General features: G+C 52.7%; 1 protein-coding gene across 1 annotated transcript in view; it reads left to right on the top strand.

The window, feature by feature from the left end:
- Positions 1 to 20,668, top strand: part of PLXND1 (plexin D1) — a gene marked incomplete at its 5' end in the record, with an annotated part of 57,105 nt that overhangs the window by 34,127 nt on the left and 2,310 nt on the right. Inside the window, 22 exons of the mRNA XM_029917900.1 lie at positions 236 to 390; positions 1,381 to 1,532; positions 2,526 to 2,625; positions 2,718 to 2,857; positions 3,177 to 3,344; positions 3,427 to 3,517; positions 3,697 to 3,960; positions 4,047 to 4,196; positions 5,012 to 5,126; positions 11,956 to 12,063; positions 12,144 to 12,256; positions 13,065 to 13,169; positions 13,678 to 13,808; positions 14,330 to 14,528; positions 15,467 to 15,613; positions 15,786 to 15,942; positions 16,771 to 16,874; positions 16,955 to 17,018; positions 17,719 to 17,753; positions 18,002 to 18,106; positions 18,642 to 18,805; positions 19,918 to 20,065. Of these exons, the coding sequence (XP_029773760.1) occupies positions 236 to 390; positions 1,381 to 1,532; positions 2,526 to 2,625; positions 2,718 to 2,857; positions 3,177 to 3,344; positions 3,427 to 3,517; positions 3,697 to 3,960; positions 4,047 to 4,196; positions 5,012 to 5,126; positions 11,956 to 12,063; positions 12,144 to 12,256; positions 13,065 to 13,169; positions 13,678 to 13,808; positions 14,330 to 14,528; positions 15,467 to 15,613; positions 15,786 to 15,942; positions 16,771 to 16,874; positions 16,955 to 17,018; positions 17,719 to 17,753; positions 18,002 to 18,106; positions 18,642 to 18,805; positions 19,918 to 20,065 (2,915 nt within the window). The remainder of the gene's footprint in view (positions 1 to 235; positions 391 to 1,380; positions 1,533 to 2,525; positions 2,626 to 2,717; positions 2,858 to 3,176; positions 3,345 to 3,426; positions 3,518 to 3,696; positions 3,961 to 4,046; positions 4,197 to 5,011; positions 5,127 to 11,955; positions 12,064 to 12,143; positions 12,257 to 13,064; positions 13,170 to 13,677; positions 13,809 to 14,329; positions 14,529 to 15,466; positions 15,614 to 15,785; positions 15,943 to 16,770; positions 16,875 to 16,954; positions 17,019 to 17,718; positions 17,754 to 18,001; positions 18,107 to 18,641; positions 18,806 to 19,917; positions 20,066 to 20,668) is intronic.

Consider the following 20,668-nt stretch of genomic DNA (forward strand, 5'->3'; position numbering starts at 1 on the left):
AAGTTGTTCTCCCCTCTGAGTTTCAGTCTCTTCCCTATCAAGTGGGGCTAATAAAGAGCTCCCACCGGTGGAATCCTGGCAGGGACAGGTAATATTAGTGAGGCTGTGGCGACGCTATGGTCAGCAAAGGCCCTGGGGGTTGGAGAGCCAAGAGCACCTGTGGGTGATGGTGAGTGAATGCAGAGGGCAGTGGTGACGGGGGTGCTGACCTCCGCGGTCTCCATATCTCTCCCAGTGGAGGTCTATAACTGCGCCATGGGCAGCCCTGACTGCTCCCAGTGCCTAGGCCGGGAGGACCTGGGACACCTGTGTGTGTGGAGTGACGGCTGCCGCCTTCGAGGGCCCCTGCAGCCCCTGCCCGGCACCTGCCCCGCCCCCGAGATCCGCGCGGTGAGCACCCCCACCCATGGAGGCCTGTCCCACCCACAAGCCTCCAGGGACCACACACAGCACCCCGCACGGGCTCTCAGACCTGTGACACATGTCTGGCATATGTGTGCAGTATCCCGTAGGGAGCCTACTGGGTGCCAGGCCCCCTGGGTACTTGAGACCAAGCAGTGAACAAACAAAGTGCCACGCCCAGAGTGGAGCTAATGGTTAGTGGGGGAGGAGGGTGGGCGGTTATAAGTAAGGAACTAAATAATTTATATATAGGAGGTGATAAGTGCTATGGAGAAAAATAGAGTGAAGCAGGGAGACTGGGCTGGGAGAGATGCTGGAGCTAGTCTCTAGTTGTTTTTCTTTTAATGTTTATTTTTGAAAGAGAGAGAAAGAGCAAGCAAGGGGGTTGGGGAGAGGGAACAGAGCATCCGAAGGGGGCTCTGTGCTGACAGCAGACAACCCCAGACAGGGCTTGAACCCACAAACTGTGAGATCATGACCCGAGCTGAAGTCAGATGCTTAACTGACAGAGCCACCCAAGTGCACCCAGTCTCTACTTTTTATGGTGGGGTCCGGAAAACCTTGCTGATGTGGTGATGACTGAGGCCAGCAGAAACAACCAAGCCTGAGTTTTATCGAAGAAAAGGTCTGGTAGAAGGATTCTCACTGGCTTAGGCTGGCTCAGGTTCCTGTCCCTGACCCAGTCAGCTCTGGCTGGGATGCAGGATCATATGGTCAGACATGGCCACTGGGAGCACACCACATTGTCCCCGAGAGCACTCCCCCCCCACACTCCCATCCCCAGACCCGCGTGGGCTCAGTACCCCCACCCCCCCACCTCCTCACTGGCAGCACCTATGACCTGTCCAGGGAGCAGTGGTCCAGCCCACTCAGGGCCTCCGCACGTCTTCCCCTGCTCCAGCTGTTTGCAGCAGCGCGTGGGGAAGGCTGCTGCCGCCCCAGCCTTAGAACTTCATTCATCCTCTGGTCACCTGGCAGATCGAACCCCTGAGTGGTCCCTTGGACGGTGGAACTCTGTTGACCATCCGAGGCAGGAACCTAGGCCGGCGGCTTAGTGACGTGGCCCATGGTGTGTGGATCGGCAGTGTGGCCTGTGAACCACTGGCGGAAAGATACACGGTGTCAGAGGAGTGAGTAGTGGCAGTCCCCAGGGCTGTTCTGAATGACCTCTAGTGGCGCCCCACCCCTCCCCAACAGTGCCAGCTGTACCTCTGCCCTCCCTCCCTCCTCAGCACCCTGCTGCTCCCCAGAAGTGGCTCATGACCCCCACCCCTCCAGCGCGCATCCTGCCCTTTTCTACTCTGGACACTTCTCCCTATCCTTCAAGTGCCCACTTCACCACCTGCTGCCCTGGGAGGCCTCCCTGGGCTCCCCCAGACCAGCTGGACCTCCACAAAAGCCTGGCGTCAATTAAAAAAATTTTTTTAAGGTTTATTTTTGAGATAGACATAGAGTGCGAGTGGGGGAGGGGCAGAGAGAGAGAGACACACACACAGAATCTGAAGCAGGTTCCAGGCTCTGAGCTGTCAGCACAGCCTGATGTGGGGCTCGGACCCGTTAACTGTGAGATCATGACCTCAGCTGCTTAACCGACTGAGCCACCCAGGTGCCCCATGCCTCGATTTTTTAAAAAAGCAACAAAAGCCTTGCAGTTCACAAAGTGTGGGACTACTGCTGTGGGGCCTGCCCCAGAGGGGCTCCAGGAAGGCAAGGAGGGAGCCGGATTTCCTCTGGGGGAGGAGCTGTAAGTCTGGCTTGCAGCAAAGCCATCCATCTAGCAGCCCAACACTTCCTCATGGTTGGAGAATGTTGAGATCTCAAGAGCCCATCTCATCTAGCCCCCTTGTCACACAGTTGCAGGACTATGGCCTGGCATCAGGGCGCCATCAGGGTTCCAGAGTGGCTGCTCCCCAGCTGATAGGGAAGGGTTTCAGTATTTCAATGTGGGTGCTGCCGCTGTTGCCCCAGCCTTGAGTGGGAGAGTCGGGGAGCTGAGGGCATGGGTGGGGACCTCACATACCCTCAGGGTACAGCTGCTGGGGACATCATTCCAGGGAGAACCCTGGTGAGCTTACGCAGTCCCTGAGAGCCCCTTGCCCCCTGACCGTAGCTGCCTCCCCCAGGGTCGTGTGTGCTACAGGGCCGGCCCCAGAGGCATTCTCGGACGTGGTGACGGTGAACGCCTCTAAAGAGGGCAAGTCACGGGAACGCTTCTCCTATGTGGTAAGGGAGGCCGAGACCCCTTCTTGCCCACCCCACCAGGCACACCCCTGGGGGATGGCCTGAGGCCTGACCACCTGTCTTCCTCCCCACAGCTGCCCCTGGTTCAATTCCTAGAGCCTGACAAGGGCCCCAAGGCAGGGGGGACCAGAATCACAATCCACGGGACCGACCTCCATGTGGGCTCTGAGCTCCAAGTCCTGGTGAACGACACAGAGCCCTGCACGGAGCTCGTGTAAGCCCCTGGGCCTGGGCCACCCCTTCCTGCCCAGGGAAACTGGAGGGCTGAGGGTCTGGAAGGGTGGAGTAACATCCTTGCACCAAGCATCACTTGGGTTTTCACTGGAGGAAAAGGGAAGGTGATGAAGGTGGGGAGGACAGCCTGAGCAAAGGCATGGTGGGAATGTGCAAACAAGCGGGCAGAGGCCAGGCTGGGGCCAGTCGAGGAGGTCTGTCCAGGCCAGGCACACAGGCTGTGCCCTGGGCAATGGGACAGGCATGAGCAAGCCGGAGGAAGTGGGGGCCACAATGACAGTGCCACTGCCCTCCCACAGGCGCACAGACACCAGCATCACCTGCACAGTGCCTGAGGGTGCTCTACCGGCCCCCGTGACTGTGTGCGTGCGCTTTGAGCGCCGGGGCTGTGTGCGTGGTAACCTCACCTTCCAGTACATGCAGAACCCAGTCATCACAGCCATCAGCCCCCGCCGCAGCCCCGTCAGGTGAGACCCCGGACCCTGGGCTCTGGCTGAGCGTTTGCTCTCAGGCTGCAGCTGGGCTGACAGGGCTCACTGTATCCCACAGTGGCGGCAGGACCATCACGGTGGCTGGCGAGCGTTTCCACATGGTGCAGAACGTGTCCATGGCCGTGCACCACATCGGCCGGGAGCCCACGGTGAGGGGGCGAGGCCCAAGGCGGGTGGGGAGCGGCCATAGCCCTGATGGACTCTCATGCTGCTGCATCTGTCCTCTTCCTGCCTCTCCCTCTGTCTGCCTCCTTCAACCTCAATCCCTTCCATTTCTCCATCGCCTGTCTGGCCATCCTCAACCTTGGCCCTGGCTCTTCCTTACCAGCTTTGCAAGGTTCTCAACTCTACCCTCATCACCTGCCCGTCCCCTGGGGCCCTGAGCAACGCATCGGCACCAGTGGACTTCTTCATCAATGGAAGGGCCTACACCGACGAGGTGGCTGTGGCCGAGGAGCTGCTGGACCCCCAGGAGGCACGGCGGGACAGCAGGTTCAGCCTGGACTACCTCCCGGACCCACAGTTCTCCACGGCCAAGAGGGAGAAGTGGATCAAGCACCACCCTGGGGAGCCCCTCACCCTGGTCATCCACGTGGGTGCCAGCGGGTACCAGGGTGGGCGTGGGTGGGGCCGGGCTCAGCCGCAGGCCCTGGCAAGCACCCCTCTCTGTGCCCACAGAAAGAGCAGGACAGCCTGGGGCTCGAGAGCCACGAGTACCGGATCAAGATAGGCCAAGTGGCCTGTGATATCCAGATCGTCTCAGACAGAGTCATCCACTGCTCGGTCAATGAGTCCCTGGGCATGGCCGAGGGCCAGTTGCCCATCACAGTGAGTGAACGGGGCGCCCCAGGTGGAGGCAGGCCCGGCCCCCCACCCCGCCCCATCTGCTTGAGTACCTGCCCCTCGTCCAGTGTATCAGAGCTAAACAGCTGCATGCTCAGTGGACGAGGCAAGCGGAGCAAAGCGGAGCTTTCCATCCCCACTTGACAGATGAGGCCCAAGAACTTCATGACCTGCTCCAGGTCAGCGATCAGCCCCAGATAGGTCTGATGGGGCTGGACTTTCAGAGGCCATTAGTAGTCGCCCCTGTTGCACTAAACACTCAACCTCGAGGCTGGGCTGCCACAGAGGGGAGGGAAACAGGAGGAGTACAGAGAGGGCCCAGAAATGAGACCTTTTCTATGCTGTACCTGCTTGCACACCTCCTGGGATGGGAAGCTCCCTCCCTCTCAGGCAGCAACATGCTGCCCAGGACGGGTCTAACTGGCAAAGCCCCCCTTTCATCTGCATAGCAGTCGCAGTTATGCCCTCTGAATCCTCAGACTTGGCCTGTTCCCCTGGTTATCAGTCCTGCAGATACTTGGGGCCAGCGGCCAGGCCCTGTGAACTGCACTGCTTCTGGCCCCTCCACTGCCCCTCCCAGCCCATATTGAGCCTTTCCTTTGTGCCAGGGCTTGCCAAGCATCATCTCATTTAGTGCTCACAGCATCCCCAGGAGGTGGACACGGTTATCTCTGTGTGTAGAGGTGGCGTCTGAGGTTCAAAGAAGTTAGGTGACTTGTCCAGGACCCCACAGCTAGCGCAGAGAGGAGCGAGGCATGAGTCCGGGGACGTTACAGCTCCCTCCTTTCACCTCTGCCCAGATCCAGGTGGGGAACTTCAACCAGACCATTGCCACGCTGCAGCTGGGGGGCAGTGAGACCGCCATCATTGTGTCCATCGTCATCTGCAGTGTCCTGCTGCTGCTCTCTGTGGTTGGTAAGGAGACCTACCCTCGTGAGGCCTTGGAGGGCAGACCGGCTCCCACCTTGTCTCAGCCCCTCAGAACTGGGGCACATAAGAGAAGGGGAATGGTGTGCTCGGGACATAGCCACAAAGGCGTGATGGTAGGTTACTTGCTGAGAGCTGGGCCCTGGCTACGGCACAGATGGGTGGACGATGATAGAGGCTGGGGGATGGGCTGGGTCGGGATGTGGGCCCCGAGTGCCTGGCAGAGGAACTTGGAACCTCTAATCAGTAAGGAACTACTCAGGGAGCTTAAAAAGGAAGTTTAACCTACATATTTGGTAGGCTAGCCCATTATTAAACTAATGGTTCTAAAGGTGATACAATTGATCCTTGAACAACATGCACCTGGGGGCACTGACCCTCCCCCAGTCCAAAATCTATGTGTAACTTTTGATTCCCCCCAAAACTTAACTACTAATAGCCCCCTCTTTCTGGAAGTCTTACCGACAACATAAACTATCAACACATATTTCATATTCATATGTATTATAAACTGTATTCTTACAGTTTATAAAAAGAAAATGTTGGGGTGCCTGGGTGGCTCAGTCAGTAGGGCATCTGACTCTAGCTCAGGTCATGATCTTACATCTCGTGGGTTTGAGCCTGGCATTGGGCTCTGTGCTGACCGCTCAGAGCCTGGAGCCTGCTTCCGGTTCTGTGTCTCTCCCTCTCTGTCCCTCCCTGGCTCACATTCTGTCTGTCTCTCCCTCAAAAATAAACATTAGAAAAAAAAATTTTAAATAAAATGTTACAAAGAAAATCATAAGGATAAAAAACACATTTACATTATTCACTGTATTTATTTTTAAAAATCTGCCAGTATGTGGACCTGCACAGTTCAAACCCAATTGTCCAAGGGTTAGCTGTGTGTGTGTGTGTGTGTATTTCCAGCTTCCCCACCCCAGGAAGGGGTTAGAATATACTACTACTGTGTCATCTTTTAAATGCTTCATAATTCACAAGTTAACACCTAGTCATTGTAGAAAGAATGGAAAATGATAAAAAGCAGAAAGAGAAGAAATTGCCCATAATTCTCTCACCCAAAGAAAGCCACTGTTTACCTCTATTTTTTTTTCTTTTTACCTGCTCTATATTCCATCCAGGGCCAGCTCACCCCTCCTTAGGCAACCTGGTAGTTGCTCGTGGTCCTCCGCTCCTGGGAGGTCATCATATCGATTCCGACACCTGACCGGCATAGCGCACTACAGCCCAGAACTCCTGGGCTCAAGCCCTCCTCCTGCCTCAGCCTCGCAAGGGGCTGGACTGCAATCGTGCGCCACCATGCCTGGCAAGGATCCTGAGCTGGGGGACCCCTGTTGTTTTTTTTTAATTAACATACAGTATCATGTTAGTTTCAGGTGCACAACATAGTGATTCACTACTTTGATATAGTTACCTTTTGTCATTGTACAAAGTTATTATAATGTTATTGACTATATTCCCTATATTGTACATTACATCCCCAAGACTTGCGTGTTTTACAAATAGAGGTTTGGGCCTCTTAATCCCCTTTACCTATGTCACCCATTCCTCTGCACCCCTCCCCTCCAGCAACCATCAGATTGTTCTCTGCATGAGTGTTCTGTTTTGTTTCGTTTCATTTTATTTTTTAGATTCCACATATAAGTGAAATCACAGAGCATTTGTCTTCCTCTGTCTGACCTCTTAGTGTAATACCCTCTAGGTCCATCCATGTTGTCACAAATGGCAAGATTCCATTCTTTTTTAGGGCTGAGTAATATTTCATTGTATCCCTATGCCACACTTCATTCATTCATCCATGGATACTCAGCTTGCTTACACATCTTGGCTGTTGTAAATAATGCTGCAGTGAACATAGGGATGCATGTATCTTTTTGAATTAGTATTTTTGTTTTCTTCAGCAGATAAATACCCAGAAGTGGAATTGCTGGGTTCTAGGACAGTTCTATTTTTATCTTTGAGGAACCTCCATACTGTTGTCCATAGTGGCCACATCAATTTATCTTTCCACCAACAGCTTACCAGGGCTCCCTTTTCTCCACTTTCTTGCCAACACTTGCTATTTCTTGTCATTTTGACGTGAGCCATTCTGACAGCTGTGAGGTGCTATCTCATTGTGGTTTTGATTTGTATTTGCCTGATGATGAGTCACATTGAGCATCTTTACATGTGTCTGTTGGCCATCTGGAAGTCTGCTTTGGAGAAGTGTCTGTTCAGGTCCTCTGCCCATTTGTTAATCGTGCTGTTTGTTTTTTGTTTCTCAGTTGTATAGTCTATGTATTTTGATATCAGCCTTTTGTCAGATGTATCATGTGCAAGTATCATCTTCCATTTGATAGGTTGCCCTTTTATTTTGTGGATGGTTCCTTCACAGTCCAAAAGCTTTTCAGTCTGATGTAAGTCCCATCTGTTCTTGTTTTTGTTGCCCTCACCTGAGGAGACATATCCAAAAAAATATTGCTGAGACTGATGTCCACGAGCTTACTGCTTATGTTCTCTTCTAGAAGTTTTATGGTTTCAAGCCTCACATTTAAGTCTTTAATGCATTTTGACTTTATTTTTGTATATGGTGGTAGATAGTGGTCTGGTTTCATTCTTTCTGCATGTGGCTGCCTGGATGTCCTAACACCATTTACTGAAGAGACCATCTTTTCCCCATTGTCTGCTCTTGCCTCCTTTGTTGAGGATTAATTGGCCGTGCTGGGATGAGTTTATTTGTGGACTCTATTCTAGTCCATTGGTCTATATGCCTGGTTTTGTGCCAGTATCATACTGTTTGGTTTACAGTAGCTTTGTGGTATAGTTTGAAATCTTGGAGCATGACACTTCCTGCTTGTTCTTCTTTCTCAAGATTGTTTCGACTAATTAGGGTCTTTCATGGCTTCTTGCAGATTTTACAATAATTTATTTTAGTTCTGTGAAATATAACATCAGTATTTTGATAGAAGTTGAACAGAATCCATAGATTGCTTTGGTTAGTATGGGCATTTTATCAATAATTCTTTCAAAGTATGAGCATGGTATGTCTTTCCTTTTTTATGTGTGTCATCTGTAGTTTTTCTCATCAATGTCTTACAGTTTTCAGAGTACAGTTTTCTTACTCCCATGGTTAAATTTATTCCTAGGTATTTTATTCTTTTTTGGTGCAATTATAAATGGTATTGTTTTACTTCTTTTTCTGAATCGTTCTTTATTAGTATATAGAAACACAATAGATTTCCATATATTCATGCTGTATTCTGTGACTAAACTGAATCCATTTAGTAGTTGTAATAGTTTTTGGTGGCATCTTTAAGCTTTTCTACATATGTTATGTCATCTGCAAACAGTGACAATGTACTTCATTTCAAATGTGGATGCCTTTTCTTTCTTTTTCTTGCCTAATTGCAGTGGTTGGCACTTCTAAATGCTACACTGCACAGGACTGATAAGAATGCGCATCCTTCCTGATCTTAGAGGAAATGCTTTCAGCTTTCACCAAGGAGTTTCATGTTAGCTGTGAGGTTGTCCTCTATGGCCTTTATTATGTTGAGGCACATTCCCTTTATACCCCTTTATTGAGAGTTTTTATCATATGTAGATGTTGAATTTTGTCAAATGTTCTTTCTGCGTCCACTGACATGATCATATGATTTCTATCCTTCACTAAGTTTATTTATTTTAAGAGAGAGAAAGATAGAGAGTGTGTGAGCGAGAGAGGGGCAGAGAGAGAGAAAGAGAATCCCAGAGTCCATGCTGTTAGTTCAGAGCCCAATGCGGGGTTTGATCCCATGGACCATGAGATCATGACCTGAAGTGAAATCAAGAGTCAGACACTTAACTGACTGAGCCACCCAGGACTCCCATGGTGTTATAATCTTTTTAATGTATTGTTGAATTTGGTTTGCTAATATTTTTGCAGATTTTTTTTGCACCTTTGTTCATCAGTGATATTATCCTGTAATTTTCTTTTTTTTTTGTACTCTCTGGTTTTAACTTAAAAAAAAGAGTTTGGAAGTATCCCTTTCTCTTCAAATGTTCGGAATAATATTAAGAGAATTGGTATTAACTTTTTAAATGTTTGATAGAATTCACCTGTAAAGCCATGTGGAGGTGGCCTTTTGTTTTGGGGGGAGTTTCTTAATTACTGATTTAATTTCATTACTGGTAATCAGCATATTCAGATTTTCTATTTAATGATTCAGTCTTAAAAGACTGCATATTTCTAGGAGTTTATCCATTTTTTTAGGTTGTCTGATTTGTTGGTGTATAATGTACAGTGTTCTCTTATCTTTTATATCTCTGTGGCATCAATTGCATTTCTGTTTTCATTGCTGATTCAATTTAGTCCTCTTTTTTTTTTCCTGGATGAGTCTTGCTAAAGGTTTGTCGATTTTGTTTCTTATTAAAGAACCACCTCTTGGTTTCATTGATCTGTCCTATTGTTTTTCAGTCTGTTTCATTTCTTTTTTCTCTGATCTTTATTTCCTTCCTTCTACTAACTTCGGGCTTTGTTCTTTTTCTAGCTCCTTTCAAGTTAGGTCATTTGAGATTTTTCTTGTTTCCTGAAGAAGGCCTGTGTCACTAACAAACTTCCCTTGTAGAATGACTTTTGCCACGTCCCGAAGATTTTGGACAGCCCTGCTTTCGTTTTCGTTCATCTCCATGTATCTTTTTGTTTCCTCTTTGGTTTCTTCATTTACTCGTTGGCTGTTCAGTAACATGTTGTTTCATCTCTACATGTTTGTACCTTTTCTCATTTTCTACTCCTAATTAATTTCTAGTTTCATGCTGTTGTGGGCAGAAGAGATGTTTGATATTACTTCAGTTTTCTTAAATTTATTGAGACTTGTTGTGTAGCCTGTTATGTGACCTATCCTAGAGAATGTTCCATATACACTTGAAAACACTATGTATTTTGCTGTTTTTGAGATTTTATTTAAAAATTTTTAAATGTTTATTTTTGAGAGAGAGAGAGCGAGTAGAGGAAGGGCAGAGGGAGAAGGAGACACAGAACTCAACGGAGGCTCTAGGCTCTGAGCTATCAGCACAGAGCCTGATGCAGGGCTTGAACCCACAGATCATGAGATCATGACCAGAGCTGAAGTTGGATGCTTAACTGAGCCATCCAGATGCCCCAAGATTTTATTTTGAGAGGGAGAAAGCATGTGCAAGCAGGGGAAAGGCAGAGGGAGAAGCAAAGAGAGAATCTTAAGCAGGCTCCGGGCCCCATTCAGAGACTGCTACAGGGCTTGATCTCAGGACTGTGAGATCATGCCCTGAGCCAAAATCAAGAGTCAGATACTCAACCGACAGAGCCCCCTAGACTGAGAAGGCACCCCTTGCTGGTTTTGGATGGAGTGTTCTGTGTATATCTGTTAAGTTCACCTGGTCCACTGTGTCATTTATGGATGATGTTTCCTTATTGATTTTCTGTCTGGATGGTTTATCCATCAATGTAAGTGGAGAGTTCAAGTCCCTATTACTGTGTTGCTGTCTACTTCTCCTTTAATATTTGCCTTGTATATTTGGGTGCTTCTATGTTGGATGCAGAAATATTTACAGATGTTATATTCTCTTGTTGGAGTGACTCTGTTTAGAAATCTATTTTGTCTTTATATAAGTATTGCTACCTTAGCTTTCTTTCCACTTCCATTTGCATGGAGTACTTTTTTCACTTTCAGTCTGTGTCTTCACACTTCTGAACGGAGTCTCTTGTGGGCAGCAGCTAGATGCGTCTTGTTTTTGTTTGTTTGTATCCATTCATCCATCCACGTGTTTTCATTGGAGAATTCATTTCATTTACACTTAAGGGAATTATTGATAGGTATGTACTTACTGCCATTTCGTTATTTTCTCGCTGTTTTCGTAGTTTCTCTCTATTCCTTTCTCCTTCTGCTCTCTTCCCTTGTCACCTGATAGCTTTCTTTAGTGGTGTGTTTAGATATGTTTTCTTTTGTGTATTTTATATAAGTTTTTTCTCTGTGGTAACTACAAGGTTACCACATATAACATCTTAGGTTTTAACAGTCTCAATTTTTTTTAATGTTTTTTAAATTTATTTTTGAGAGACAGCATGAGCAGCAGAGGGTCAGAGAGAGAGAGAGAGAGGGAGATACAGAATCCAAAGCAGGCTCCAGGTTCTGAGCTAGCTTTCAGCACAGAGTCCGACACGGGGCTCAAAGCCATGAACTATGAGATCATGACCTGAGTGGAAGCCGAATGCTTAACCGACTGAGCCATCCAGGCACCCCTGTTTGTTTATTTTTGAGAGAGAGGGAGACACAGAATCCGAAGCAGGCTCCAGGGCCTGAGCTCTCAGTACAGAGCCTGATGCGAGTATTGAACTCACGAACAGGGAGATTGTGATCCGAGCTGAAGTCAGACACATAACTGACTGAGCCAATAGTCTCTTTTGATAGTAAGTTAATTTTGAGCACATTCCAGAGCTTTATATTTTTACTTTCCCCCCATTTTATATTTTTGATGACATACTTTACATCTGTTTAGATATCTCTTAGCTAATTATATTTTAATTTTACTACTTTTGCTTTCTAAGTGTTTGACCCACTACCTTTATTTTATGTTAACCACTAGTTTTAACACACACGGACACATACCACATTTTTCATAAGAATGGGACATAAGTTACTTTCCTGCATGGTCCCCAGCCCTTTACCCCATAGGAGTTTTCGGCCCACCAAGGAGGGGAGGCCTGTTGGCTGAGGGCCCCCTCTCCACCACCACCTTCCCAGGCCCAGCCCTGCGCACAGCCATGTACCACTAAAGGTTTTCCAAAGGGCTCTCTAGATCTGACCCGCCTCTCTACTACCTGCAGCCCTGTTTGTCTTCTGTACCAAGAGCCGGCGTGCAGAGCGCTACTGGCAGAAAACATTGCTGCAGATGGAGGAGATGGAGTCTCAGATCCGAGAGGAAATCCGGAAAGGTAGTAGGATGCTGGACCTTGGCTTTCCCATCTGGGGCATGGGCTCAAGACATACTCATTGCTCCCTGCCTATCCACCAGGGTTTGCTGAGCTGCAGACAGACATGACTGATCTGACCAAGGAGCTGAACCGAAGTCAGGGCATCCCGTTCCTGGAGTATAAGCACTTTGTGACCCGCACCTTCTTCCCTAAGGTCAGCCGGCACCCTTGCCCGTCCCCTCAGGGGCTCCTTCATCTCCTGAGCCCATGCCAAGCTAGAGGACACTATCAGGCCGATGGGAAAACTTGGTGCCATGTGGGCCCCTGGAGCAGTGCATAACGTGCCCGCATGTTTATGGCAGCCCTGGTCCCCTGCCCTCTCGCCTGCCAAGGGAGGGGACCCAGGCTCTCCCCTCATTTTTCTTCTCTATTAATTTGATGTTTAACTGTCCCTCTCCTGGGGGTAGGCCTGCCTCTCCCTTCACTGAGGGGGCTCTCCTAGCCCCTGGTGCCCCCCTCGCCTCTCTCAGCCCTGGTAGGCTGCTTCCCAGTCAGGCTCTTGGTCTCCACATCCCCTCCACTGGACTCAACCTCGAGCCTCTCGCCCCTCTTGATGTTCCAGGGGTTATCGCCCTATCCCCACCTTCCGGGGCCTGGCCAGAGCACATGTGCTGGGGTCCAGTGCCCTGCCTCTTGCCCTGTCCACATTGTCCACCCTGTGGCAGCCCTCACAGGCCCCGCTGTAGTTCCCACGGCCTCTCTACGCTTTCTCCTGTTCCACATTGAGCTGCTTTTGCTTCCTCTTAAGCCTTGGGCACTGCCACAACTCAGGGCAGGAGGCTTAGCCCCTTCTTCCCCCCATGAAGTTCCTTGGGCCTTGGGACCCTAAAGGCCCTGGGCACGGCCTACTGTCTCTTCTTCCTGGATGCAGCACCCCTTTGTGTTTGTGGAGCAGCCCTTCCGTGCTGCTCAGGGACACTGCAGCCCCGCTAAGGTACTGGGGGTGGTCTCTGCACCTACAGTGTTCCTCCCTCCATGAAGAACGGTATGTGCTGCCCTCCCAGACCCTCAACTCACAGGGCAGCTCCCCGGTGCAGGAGACCCACCCACTGCTGGGAGAATGGAAGGTGAGGACCCCATGCAGGTGCATGCCTTTGAGCCAACTCATCCCTGTCTGGGCCCCACTTTCCTGTCCATCTGATCCATTGGTCCTAATCACCAGGAGCTGGGAGGAGTCAGTTACTGGGAGATAGTGAGCCCTCCATCCCAAAAGGCATTCAAGTGTCCATTCAGGGTGCTGTAAGTGCTGACCCTAAACCAGGTAGTGAGGGGGGAAGATTGGGCCCTTCTGGACATCCCCCTTTACCTGCTGCTTAGAGAATGGAAAATGAGGTTCTCATGTAGGCCAGAGTGGCCTCCAGGCACTTTTGACCTTCTGTAAGCCCCATTTTTCAGCTCAATTGAGCCATTATTTCCAGTCATGGGGAGGTAAGGGACATCTACCATGAAAAGGTGGTGAGCTCTCCATGCCAGGTGGCATTCAAGGAGCCATTCAGAGCATTATAAGTGCTGATTCCCAGGCCTGGTAGAGGCACCACACACCTGTGGACACCCCAGCACCGACTGCTTCCGCAGATCCCGGAAAGCTGCCGGCCCAACATGGAAGAGGGGATCAGCCTGTTCTCCTCATTGCTCAGCAACAAGCACTTCCTCATTGTCTTCGTGCATGCACTTGAGCAGCAGAAAGACTTCGCGGTGCGCGACAGGTCAGGCCGTAAGGCTCGGGGAGTGGGACAGGGCCTATTGGAGGCCACGCAGCCCGTCCCGGGTGGGCCTGGCCAGACCCAAGGCTGGGGCAGTTTGCAAATCAGCTTGCCCAGCATGCCACAGGCATTATCCCGGCCCCAGGCCCCCACCTACCTGCCTTTCTGGGGCCTGGATGCCCAAGGCAGACGCTCCCGGACCCAGTGGTTCCTGGGGGTGATAGAGAAAGTGGCCCTCCCTCCAGGAGGTTGGAGCTGTGCTCACCTATCTGCCAGACACCACTCACACAGGCACACCTGGGACCTCTGGGCCCACGGGCCAGCACTGGCGCCCCTTCCACACCCCCCACACAACCCCCTGATGGTTGGGCCCACAGGGCAGCACTGGCGCCCCTTCCACCCTGCCCCCCACCCCTCCAATCACCGGGCCCACGGGCAACACTGGTGCTCCTTCCACGCACTCCCCCAATCACAGAGCCTCTGCACCACTGCCAGTGGCCCATGCCCCCCACTCCACCCCACAGGTGCAGCCTGGCCTCGCTGCTGACCATCGCACTCCATGGCAAGCTTGAGTACTACACAGGCATCATGAAGGAGCTGCTGGTGGACCTCATTGACGCCTCGGCTGCCAAGAACCCCAAGCTCATGCTGCGGCGCACCGAGTCTGTGGTCGAGAAGATGCTCACCAACTGGATGTCCATCTGCATGTACAGCTGTCTCCGGGTGAGGCGGGGCCCGCCCCTCCCCGGCCTTCCCTAGGACCAGCATCCGGTCATCCTCATGTCAGCTGTCATCTTCGTGCAGAGGAGAAAAGAGGGGCTCAGGGAAGGGCTGGCCTGGTTTCCTGCAGGGGCTCAGGGTGGGGCAGAGGCCGTGTCAGGGGGCTTCATTCCAGAAGATTGTTTTCATGGTCATCAAACCCTCCCTTGCATGCCTTTGGGCCCCAGCTCTGAGTTCGGATGATAAATCGGGCCCAGTCCTGGCTCTTAAGATTCCTCCAGGCTTAGAGGAGATAGGTGTGAAAATGGCAATTAAAGTGCAGAGCGATAAATGCCACATGGTGGTGCTCACTGCCGATGATGCCTCGGATCTGGTTAGAGGGCTCAAGGTGGCGTCCTGGAAGAGGTGACCCTAAGCTCGGGTCTGAGGGCTTAGTAGGAGGGCTGGGGTATGAGGCCCAGCCTGGCCCAAGACTCTATACTCACCATCTTGTGATTTGACACCGCATTCCGGGTTCTAGTTCTCCCTAAACTCACTCTGGGCAGCTTAGCGGAGTCACGGGCTTGCGACTGGAGTCTGGCTCTGCTACCTCCCCACCGGGTGGCCCTAGGCAGGCTGATTGTCTTCTCTGAGCACAGTGAGGGGGATGTCCCATATCTGGAAGAGTTGGTGGGAAGACCCAAAGAATGTATCTGTCCACAGCCAGTGGTTCTCACCTTGGGGTCCATGGAGAAGGGGCTGGGGGAGGGGGTGGGAACAGGAGGCGGGGAAGGATGGGGAGAATGGCACCAGGATCCAAAAGGAGGACACTACACAGGCAGCGTGGCGGTGTTAGTAGAAGGGGTGATGAAGGCATTGCCAAAGGCTGGGGGCCTGGAACATGGAGGGGGGCTGCGGGGGCTGGGTCGGCAGGGCCACTGACCCCCCTGTGCACACCCCAGGAGACAGTTGGAGAGCCATTCTTCCTGCTCCTGTGCGCCATCAAGCAGCAGATCAACAAGGGCTCCATTGATGCCATCACGGGCAAGGCCCGCTACACCCTCAACGAGGAGTGGCTGCTGCGGGAGAACATCGAGGCCAAGCCCCGGGTGAGTGGGGCGGGGGCGGGGCCGCAGCAGCCAGCTGGGCACCATCTCCCCAGCCGACCAGAGCGTCCCGACCTTAGTCATGACCCAGCCACCCGGGGCCCGCCGTTGACTTGCCCGGGCCCTGGGTAGTAAGGGCAGGGACCTGCTGAGCATCTCCTCTTCTCTCGTGCAGAACCTGAACGTGTCCTTCCAGGGCTGTGGCATGGACTCGCTGAGTGTGCGGGCCATGGACACAGACACGCTGACACAGGTGAAAGAGAAGATTCTGGAAGCCTTCTGCAAGAATGTGCCCTACTCTCAGTGGCCACGTGCGGAGGACGTTGACCTCGGTGGGCAGGGGCTGAGTGGCGGGCCTTAGCATTGGGCTGCTCCAGTGGGAGCTGTCCCTTGCCGTGGCTGTACACTCCTTTCACTCAGCAAATGTACATTAACGGTGGCACCAGGGACATGGAGATAGGGGATCAGACAAGATGCCCATCACCAAGGGGCCCCTATTCGGGCAGAAAGATGGGTACTACAGTGTAAGCAAGCTGCAAACAACAGCAAAAAGTATTCAGGAAAGGCTTCCTCAAGGAGGGGAAGTTGGAGTGGGTTTTGAAGGATACATAGGAGTTCTAGTAAGGCCAGAAAGCTGAGAACATTCATTCTATGATCACAGGCTTTTCTTAGCACTTGGTCTGTGCCAGTCCGCATTCCAAGTACCAGGTTTTTATGTAACTAGGCACAGTGACTTCATAGCAGGGAGCTTACCGGGGCTGGTATGCAGGGGCCAGGATCGGCTGTGTGAGGACGTTGGGCAGGCACTCATTCACCTGGACCCAGGAGGGGCAGAGTCAGTACCTAAGGACAGTGGGGTCATTGAAGGTATGTGATCCCTTCCACATATGGTACCTTGTCTTATTTCATCAGCAACAGTAAAGTAACCATGTCAAAGATGAGGACATTTCCAAACCTGCTGCTCTGTGCCCACCATACCCTCTCCCTGGGATCTTTTTCCTCCTCCCCATTTTACAGATGGAAAAATAGAGGCTCAGAGAAATGTGTGGCTTGTCCTGGGTTCCACAGAGAGAGCAAGAGGCCTCTCCCTGTGTGGCCCAGGCCGGTGCTGCCCCCTCCGGCCAGCTCCCTGCCCCTGACACTCTGCTCCCTGCCCCCAGAGTGGTTCGCCTCGAGCACACAGAGCTATATCCTCCGGGATCTGGATGACACCTCAGTGGTGGAAGATGGCCGCAAGAAGCTCAACACGCTGGCTCACTACAAGGTGGGGCACCCAGCCCCCCAGCCCACACTTCCACCCTCCTTAACTTCTGACCTTGACCTCGGCCTCTCCCCTCCCGTCAGATCCCTGAAGGTGCCTCCCTGGCCATGAGCCTCACAGACAAGAAGGACAACACGCTGGGCCGAGGTAGCACCGGTGGGCATGGGGAGGGTGTTTAAGCCAGGCCTGGGCCGTTTCTGAACAGTTCTCTTAGGGAAACTGAGGCTTTAAGAGGCAGGGCTGGGCCAGCCTCTCTGCCCCAGTACCTGCCCGTGGCCAGGCCTCCTCAGGCTGGTATACTGTGGGCAGCCAGAGAGAGGCCCCCACGGGGCGGGACGTGGCTGCAAGAGGTCTGGGCAGGAGCTAGGCGGGAGGGGGAGCTGGCATGCCCACCCGAGCTTTGGGCTGTGTCCCGGCCTCAATCCCACCCCCTAGCCACACCCTCAGGCTCCCCAGGCCCAGCTGCCAGGTCTGGGGTCCTCTCCTGAGGTCAGGAGCAGGATCTTGCGTCTCTCCCCCCAGCTTATGAGTTCTGGGTGGGACAGCAGAGGGGGTGAGGGCAGCCATCCTTTTCCCCTCTGGGGGTCTCCCCTCTGTCCATCTGTTCTCCTTTTTTGTACATGTCTGTTTCTCATTGTCTTTCTCTCATTCTCTATGTGTCTCTCTGGATCTCTTTCTCTCTCACCTCTTTCTCTCTGAATTTTTCTCTCTCACTCTTTCTCTAGGTATTGCTTTGGATCTCTCTCTCTCTCTCTCTCTCTCTGCCTCTTTCCATCTTTATGTCTCCATTTCTGTTTCTCTCTCCCCTCCTCTCTCCTCTTTATTTATTGTGTTTTCCCTCTCGCAGTGAAAGACTTGGACACGGAGAAGTATTTCCATCTGGTAAGTGCCCGGCCTCTGGCCCTGGGGGCGCCCGCCCTCACCGGGTGTGGACTGGGCTTCCTGCCACCCCGGGCCTCTGGGGAGAGCATTCCCAGCCCTGGGAAAGGCTGGGGACTGGGGCGCAGAGGTGGGTCTCAGAACCACCCTCATCCCTTGTGTAGCCCAAAGCACGTGGGGAGCCAGGCCCCCCCACAGGCTGGCCGAGGAGGGGGCCAGGTGCTGGGCTGACCTCCTCCCTGGCCTCCTAGGTGTTGCCCACAGACGAGCTGGCAGAACCCAAGAAGTCCCACCGGCAGAGCCACCGCAAGAAGGTGCTACCGGAGATCTATCTGACTCGCCTGCTATCCACCAAGGTGGGCCTCACCTCTTCTCCACCCCCCCCGCCCCCCGCTGGACCAGCTGTGTGCACATGCCTGGGAGTGGGGTGGGAAGGGGAGTTCCATGGGGCCAGAAGGGATCCCGGCTGAGAGGTGGAGGGCTGTGTGCTGCTACTGGGGAGAGTTTGCTCACAGGCCGGAAAGGTGCTGGACAGACAACTTCTGTATCAGCCAACCTAACAGGACAGCAGAGGCCTAGAGGGGTTAGTACTGTCCTCATGGTCACACAGCTCAGGTGGCAGAGTCATCATGCTGGCCTTACCAGCTCTGCACTTCGTGCTCTAGTATCTGGATTAGTCTTTTCAGTACCCTGGGGAGGTGAATTTCACTAACCCATTTAACAGACAAGAAAATCAAGGTCCAGAGAGCTTAGGGGACCAGCCCAATAGTATGTGGCTCTCCCATTCACGACCCCGAGTACTTTGGGCTCCCTGGAGCTTCCAGCGGCATACACTCACCCGCCCCCCCCAGGTGGTCCTGGGCTGACAGTAGCCATCCCGCTCCTCTGCAGGGCACACTGCAGAAGTTTCTGGATGACCTGTTCAAGGCCATCCTGAGCATCCGTGAAGACAAACCACCACTGGCCGTCAAGTACTTCTTTGACTTCCTGGAGGAGCAGGCTGAGAAGAGGGGGATCTCAGATCCTGACACCCTGCACATCTGGAAGACCAACAGGTTAGGGGGCCAGTGGCGTGTGGGCGGGCAGGGAGGGGCGGGCAGCAATGGTGCAGGGGGTCAGAGCCTGCTCTCTCAGCCTACCTGCCAGGGTTCAGCTCCTCTTTTGCCGATTCCTAGCTACAGGACCTTGGCTAAGTGACTTCACCTCTTTGTGCTTTAGTTTTCCTGTAAAATCAGAGCAATAAAAGTAATCTGCCTTAACTGTAAGAATAAACCAGAAGCACACATTATAGAAGTTTTTCCCTTACCATCCGTCCTCTCTCCCACCCCTCTTGGGCGGCTACCATCAGCTCCATGTTACAGATGAGAACGAGGAGGCTCGCATAGCAGGGCCCACCCGAGGTCACACAGCCCTCGCAATGGCAGAACCAGGCGCAAACCCACGCAATCTGACTCTTCTCCCCAATTTGTAACCTTCCTTTAAGGCAGGTCTTTCTTCGCCTTCCAGGTCACAGGACCCTACAACTTGCTGAAAACTTTAGCCTGACTCTCAGGAAAAAGGACACAGCCTAGAATGACACAGCCTAGAAGTTTCTGTGTAGCTGCAGGGGCTTCTCAGAACTCACGGGGAAGGGTCCTGCTCTCCAGGCTGCTGAGTCAGTGGGTGGCCCTGGGGTGGGGGCAACTACCAACCCTCTCTGGCCTCCCTCAGTCCTTCCTCGCTGCTCAGTGGCCCCAGCTCCCTGTGGACTTCCTGCTGCCGGGCAAGGACTGGGAGGAGGAGCGGTGTGCTGTCAGGCAAGGTGGGGCAGGGGGAGGTTCTTCTAATGAGAACCAGGACTTGGCTTGAGGCTCAGCTGTGAGAGCAGAAGGTTCTGTGGGGGTTGGGAGCAGGTGGGAAGGTGAAGGTAGCCTGGCCCTGCGGCTCCTGCCCCAGCATCCTGCCTGCTGCCTCCGCAGCTGGCAGAGATGGTCACCCACCCCATTTGTGGATGAGCAAAACTGAGATTCCAGCTTGGGTCTGAGCCTCTCTGGCCTTGGAGGGTAAAACCAGCCGGTCTCAGGGGGCCTGGCTGCCTTCCTCCTTCAAACCCCCTCCGCCACCACTTGCTTTGCCACCCCTCCCCTCAGGGTGGTCTCACACCACCTCTCTCACCCCTGTCCCACAGCCTTCCTCTCCGGTTCTGGGTGAACATTCTGAAAAACCCCCAGTTTGTCTTCGACATTGACAAGACAGACCACATCGATGCCTGCCTCTCTGTCATTGCTCAGGCTTTCATTGATGCGTGCTCCATCTCTGACCTTCAGCTGGGCAAGGTCTGCTGCTCCCGGGGCGGGCTGCCCACTGGCGGGGCTGGAGGAGGCGGCGGGTGTGGGGCAGGCGCATGGGCCACAGATCTTACTGGGAGGGGAACCTGAGAAGCTCAGAGTTGGGGGGTGGGGTGGGGAATGGGATGAGCAGGGGCCTTCCAACAGGGGCAGATGCCCAGCAGCTGGCCCCTATGGTCAGAAAGTCTGCACCTGTCTCAGGTGTGCGTAGCACCACCTTCCAACCTTTAGACCATAGAGGCGGGCTCCGGGAAGCCAGCATCAAAGTGGGAAACCTGCTTGGTCAGGTACAGTATCCTGAAGGAGATAGCAGGCTCCAAGCAGCGGTCCTGATGATCAAGAGCCCTCCAGGAGGGCACTGAGTGAAAGAGCGGGAAGAGGGGAACAGGTGACCAGGCCTCTGAGATGCATGCAGGAGGGACATCCTCAAGAGCTCTGTGTGTATGGGGGGTGGAGGATCTGGCTGGTTTTAGAGAGTGGAGAGGAGGGAGAATGGCATTCCAGGCAGAGGGAACTACCTGGCCCAGGGCAGGGAGGCATGGAACAGTGCTGGCTGCTGTGAACGTTAATAAGATGGTATAATTAGACTGG

This window comes from Suricata suricatta, chromosome 12 (assembly GCF_006229205.1).
Source record: "Suricata suricatta isolate VVHF042 chromosome 12, meerkat_22Aug2017_6uvM2_HiC, whole genome shotgun sequence".
Lineage (NCBI taxonomy): Eukaryota > Metazoa > Chordata > Mammalia > Carnivora > Herpestidae > Suricata > Suricata suricatta.